Source organism: Schistocerca piceifrons, chromosome X (assembly GCF_021461385.2).
Source record: "Schistocerca piceifrons isolate TAMUIC-IGC-003096 chromosome X, iqSchPice1.1, whole genome shotgun sequence".
NCBI classification, from domain to species: Eukaryota; Metazoa; Arthropoda; class Insecta; order Orthoptera; family Acrididae; genus Schistocerca; species Schistocerca piceifrons.
Genome location: NC_060149.1, coordinates 882,925,089 through 882,931,088, shown reverse-complemented (window position 1 = coordinate 882,931,088; position 6,000 = coordinate 882,925,089). Strand labels below are relative to the sequence as shown.

General features: G+C 41.6%; 1 protein-coding gene across 1 annotated transcript in view; it reads right to left on the bottom strand.

The window, feature by feature from the left end:
• LOC124721631 (transmembrane protein 183-like) overlaps positions 1 to 6,000 on the bottom strand; it is a 150,144-nt gene that overhangs the window by 26,008 nt on the left and 118,136 nt on the right. The window contains exon 6 of the mRNA XM_047246691.1: positions 1,448 to 1,588. Within this exon, the coding sequence (XP_047102647.1) occupies positions 1,448 to 1,588 (141 nt within the window). The remainder of the gene's footprint in view (positions 1 to 1,447; positions 1,589 to 6,000) is intronic.

The window sequence follows — 6,000 nt, the reverse complement described above, 5'->3', positions numbered from 1 at the left end:
AGTGTCCCCCCCCCCCCCCCCCCCCCCCCAATAAAGCTTAGTCTCATTCCCTGCTTCCCTCAAATCTACACCCACACATTTGCAGATATGCCTGTAATGCAAAACATTTTTTAAACAGTTTCTATTGGTTTGCTACAGCTTGATTAGTATAAGCACCTTTATCCACAGTTTATGTGACCACCACCTAAGTTTAACATCAGCGTGCAATAACCACTCTTAGATGGCAGGTGGCAGCACTAGCAGTAGACAGTATATAAATCGTGTCAGGCAGACATGAAAAACAATGTAGTTGTTGTCATAATGTGGAAACGGAGCGATTTATGCGACATCCAAAATGGCACGGTCATTGGCTTTTGGGCCAAAGGTGGAAGCCTTTCCGAAATGGGTAAGTTTGTAAACTGTTCATGTGCTGCTGTGGTTAAAGTATACTGTGCATGCCAAACTGGTGCTACCCAAAACCAGTACCGAGGCAACTGTGATGCACCATAGTTCATAGATGGCAGGGGTAAATGGCGGCTGTGAAGATGGGTACAGGTGAGTAGACATGCAACTGTTGAGCAACCGACTGCCCAGATGAACCAAGGGGCTACCAACAGTGTCCTCCTCAATGACAATTACTGCATACAGGCCTGTGTACAGCAAGCACCTAGTTCAAGCACCTATGCTCACTGCTGTTCATATAAAGGATGAAATCTTATGTGCAATCGTAGGAAGGGTCCAGGCCATAGAAGGGAGCATTATGCTCTGGGGCTTGTTTTTTGTGATGTTCCCTGGCTGATCTCGTCATTCTGGAAGACACAACGGATCAACACAAGTATTCATCTATCCTCTCGGACTATGTCACCCACAATATGTAGTTTGTTTTTCCTCGGCATCACGGTATCTACCCGCAGGACAATGCATTGTGTACACACAGCTCGCACTTTACATGCATGGTTTGAAGAGCACCAGATGAGTTTACGTACTGCCCAGGCCACCGAACTACCTTGATTTAAATACAATTGAGAATCTGTGGGACCACCCTCGATCGGGCTGTTCGCACCATGGATCCTCAACTGATAAACTCAGTGCAGCTGGTTACAGTACTGGACTCAACATGGGTCCATAACCCTGTTGGTATCTTCCAGAACCTCACTGACACTCTTCCTACACGCCTTGCAGCAATTTGCACTGCAAAAAGTCGTTATTCAAGCTTTTGACAGGTGGTCACATTAGTGTGACTGGACAGTGTAAAATCTTCATTATAAAGCATATACATGCCCTACATCAGTACATTTTAATTACATGACAGCACATTGAAGTTCACTTATCTCGTATGGACAAACAATTTGTGTGTGTGTGTGTGTGTGTGTGTGTGTGTGTGTGTGTGTGTGTGCGCGCGCGCGCGCGCTCGCTTTCATTATTTGTGCCCAACATAATTCGTATCAGTACTTTGCTATATTTTTACCATCATTGTCACACAGCCTTCTTCTCTATTGATCATGATATCATCCAGCACTTCAACAAGGTTCGAGGATATTGGTTTGCTTGTATGATTAATATCTTGTAATTTTAAGTAGTATGTCCAGTAGCCTGATCCCAAGTTAATCTGTAAAATAAAAGAAACAATTTTTTGAACAATGGAACTTTATGGCAGAGAATTTCAATAAATATAAGAACAAATAATTGAATTATACTACTATGGCTGTTGATTGGGTCTCGTCTGATAGATAATGTCAATTCTGGCTCATCTCATTCCGCATATGGTTCTTGAAGGCACAGATACAGCATTCAGCTTAGTGATTGGACTGGGGTGGAACTGTGCACATACAGAGTGGTCAGAAACAGCCTGAAAAGCTTATGAAAGAGTTGAAGGGTAGGTTACATTGAGAAATAATTATTAAGGAAAAATCTAATAAGATGCACTGTTTCCAAGTTAATTAGCATTGAAGACAGCCAACCAGGCCACTGGGTGCACAAATTCAAGTGGCCCACCAAACACACAGTCATCAAATGTGTTCTTCACTTCATTTCCTAAGACCAAATGAAAGCAATACAAAACATGAGCATGGGATGGTAGTAAGCATAAAACCTGAGCCAAAGGCTGAGCAATCTTGTGCACTACCCTCTACGCTATGAGAACAAATGACAATGATTATTTCTGGCAGGCTGCTTGAATTTGCACATGCATTAACCTGACTGATTAGCATTGAAGTTAATGAACTCAGAAACAGTGCAATATATCAAATTTTTTTCTTCATTATTTCTCAGAACAGCCTACTTTGCTACACCTTTACAAGCTTTTCAGACACTTTCTGTCCACCCGGTATATAATTGACTGGCAGAGGACCTGCAACACACCTAAAAAAGTGAAGTACATTGTCCACTGCAACTTCAGCAAGGAGACACGAAATGGTTACAATCTTAGCCGGTACTAAGGCCACCCAATGTGAAGGGTCACCAAAATACACTGAAGTGCCAATGAAACTGGTATAGGTATGCGTATTCAAATACAGTGAGATGTAAACAGGCAGAACAAGACACTGCAATCTGCAACGCCTATATAAGACACCAAATGTCTGACGCAGTTTTTAGATTGATTACTGCTACTACAATGGCAGGTTATCAAGATTTAAGCAAGTTTGAACGCAGTGTTATAGTCTATGCACGAGCGATGGGACAAAGCATCTCCGAGGTAGCGATTAAGTGGGGATTTTCCCATACGACCATTTCATGAGTGTACCATGAATATCAGGAATCTGGTAAAACACCAAATCTCTGATATCACTGTGGCACAATGATGACTGAAGAGAATTGTTCAACATGATGGAAGTGCAACCCTTTTTCAAACTGCTGCAGATTTTTATGCTGGGCCACCAACAAGTGTCAGTGTGAGAACCATCCAACGAAAGATCATCGACATGGGCTTTCGGAGCCGAAAGCCCACTCGTGTACCCTTTGTAACTGCATGACACAAAGCCTTTCGTTCACCTCACTTGGGCCCATCAACAACAACATTGGAGTCTTGATGACTGGAAACATGTTGCCTGGTCAAACAAGTCTCATTTAAAATTGTATGGAGCAGATGGACGTATACGGGTATGGAGACAAACTCATGAATCCATGGACCCTGCATGTCAGCTGGGGACTGTTCAAGCTGGTGGTTGCCCTGTAATGTTGTGGGGCATGTGCAATTCTGTAATGTTGTGGGGCATGTGCAATTACATAGTGACATGGGACCCCCGATACGTCTAGATATGCCTCTGACAGATGACACGTACATAAGCATCATGTCTGATCACTGAATCCATTCATATACATTGTGTACTCTGATGGACTTAGGCAATTCTAGCAGGACAGTATAACACCCCACACATCTAGAATTGCTACAGAGTGGCTCCAGGAACTCTCTCCTACGTTTGAACACATCTGCTGGCCAATGAACTTCCAAGACATGAACACTGAGCATATCTGTGATGCCTTGCAATGTGCTTTCATGGATTTATAGACAGCCCTGCAAGATTCATGGTGTCAATTCCTCCAGCACTATTTCAGATATTAGTCTCGTCCATGCCATGTCATGTTGCAGCGCTTCTGCGTGTTCACGCGGGTCCTACACAATATTAGGAAGGTGTACCAGTTTTTTGGCTCTTCAGTGTATGATGAAAACCAAGGCTGCTTGTTTTGATCAAAATTAAAATTGGGACATGTTGGTGACAGAGTTCAAATGGGGTAGTGATGCGTAAAATATGACTTTAAGCAAGTCGAGGCCACATAGTCTGTCTTACTCAATTTTGTCTCTCACCTGCAGTTGGTGAACTCTGGGAACCTGAGCAACCCTGTGGAAGACTAGGTACCCAACCCAGAGTCAAAGTACAGAACAACTAGTGATTGGATTTAAAGCAGTAAGTCCAAGGTTATGTTATATGAAAATGAAGGTGAAATTCATTAACTGCAGTCTCCTAAATGTGCATGCCCCTACTGAGGAGAAAAAAGCATAAAGGGAGACTGTCAATGAAGAAATTGAGCAAGTAGTGAAGGGGGGGGGGGGGGGGGGGGAGGTACAAAGATGGTGACAGGAAATATAATTGCTAAGACAGGGCAGGAGCGGGTCTTCTACCCCACCATTGGTAAATACAGCCTCTATAAAGAGAGTAATAACAGCTGACTCCACATCATAAATTTTGCTATATCACTTAACGTGACAGTTTTTAGCATGCTGGAACCATAAAAATATACATAAAATGACATGGGTGTGGCTCTGAGCACTATGGGACTTAACTACTGTGGTAATCAGTCCCCTAGAACTTAGAACTACTTAAACCTAACTAACCTAAGGACATCACACACACCCATGCCCGAGGCAGGATTCGAACCTGCGACCATAGCAGTCGCGCTGACATGGGTGTGACCAGACAACAATACAGGAATCAAACTGATCATATATTAATTGATACCTGGCATGGCTCTGATGTGCTAGACTGCAATAGTTTCAGAGGTGCTAATGTGCAATCTGATCATTGCCTGCCCATAGCAAAAATTAGAGTGAGAATTTCAAATGCACAAAGGTAAAGGACAAAGACAAAGCAAGCATAATATCTCAGAACTTAACTCGAGGAAGTACCTACATATTAATTTGCAAAATAGAGGGACAGGAATCCTGCAAAACTGTACTCATATCATAAATGAGCAATGGAATAAAATCAGAAATGAAATACAGGCTGAAGTGATTGGTATGTAACAACAGACTAGAGGAATAAATGGTATGAAGACGAGTGTAAGGAGACAATGAAAGCAAAGAAAGAAGCATAAAAAAAATGCAGGCCAGAAGGACAAGAATGCTAGTGGATGAGTTTAGAGATAAAAGGTGTACAGTAAACCAGATTCTGAAAGCAAAGAGGAGGAGCCTTTCTGGAAGGCAGTTGCAGGATACTGAATCACTGGATAACACTAATGAAAGTGGGAAATTCTGCAGAAAGGTCAATAACCTTAGAAAGGAATTTCAACCAAAAACAACACAATGTAGAGGAAAAAGTACTTTAAGGAATCATTACACTCAGATAATGCTGAAGTATGGGAACTACCTGAAATCCCATCAGGTAAAAGAAGAGGAAAATAGAATGCCCAATGCATGAGATTCAGCTAGCAATAAAGAAATTAGACAACAAGAAGACATCTGGTAATGACAACCTGCTAGCAGAGCTTATTAATTGTGATGGAGAACATCTAGTTAGATGCCTGCACACACTAATCTTAAATATATGAATGCAAAAAGTCATCCCAGATTACTGGAATACGGGAGTGACATATGCTACACATAAGACAGGGGACATCCTGGAATGAACTAATTATAGGGGAATTACATTACTCAAAAACAACATATAAAAATTCTCCTCCCGGCTTTGTATCCATGGCAGGCTTTGGATGTGCCAAATCAACTATTGACCAAATATTCACCCTGTGGCACATATTGGAAAAACAAAGGAACACAATATAGAAACACATCATACATTTGTCGATTATTACACCATAGAAGGAAATAGGTTTACTGAAGCCATAAATGAACTAGACATATCACAACAGTTAATACACCCCATAAGTTTGACCACAGGAACATCACTTAAAATACAGATACACAAAAGTTTAACACCAAGTTTTGGAACTGTGGACTGAGGCAAGACGATGCACTCTCATGTATGCTTTTTAACATAGCACTTGAGAAGGTAACAAGGGCAGTTCAAATCAGTACAACAGTCACAATATACAATAGAATAGAATGGTGCAGGTTTTGGCATATGAAAATGATAAGGTTATTTTTGCAAGAACAGAACTCACTGCTAAAGTAACATGTTCGGCACTGGTGGCAGCAGCAATAGAAATGCGACTGGAAGTGGACATCAGTAATACCAAATACATGTGAATAACATGACCAGAACTAAATACAGTGTTAGAATTTGACCAGGAGCAAATAGAATCTGTTTGTGAATCTGTATGTATGGGAACACTGGTGACATCACAGAA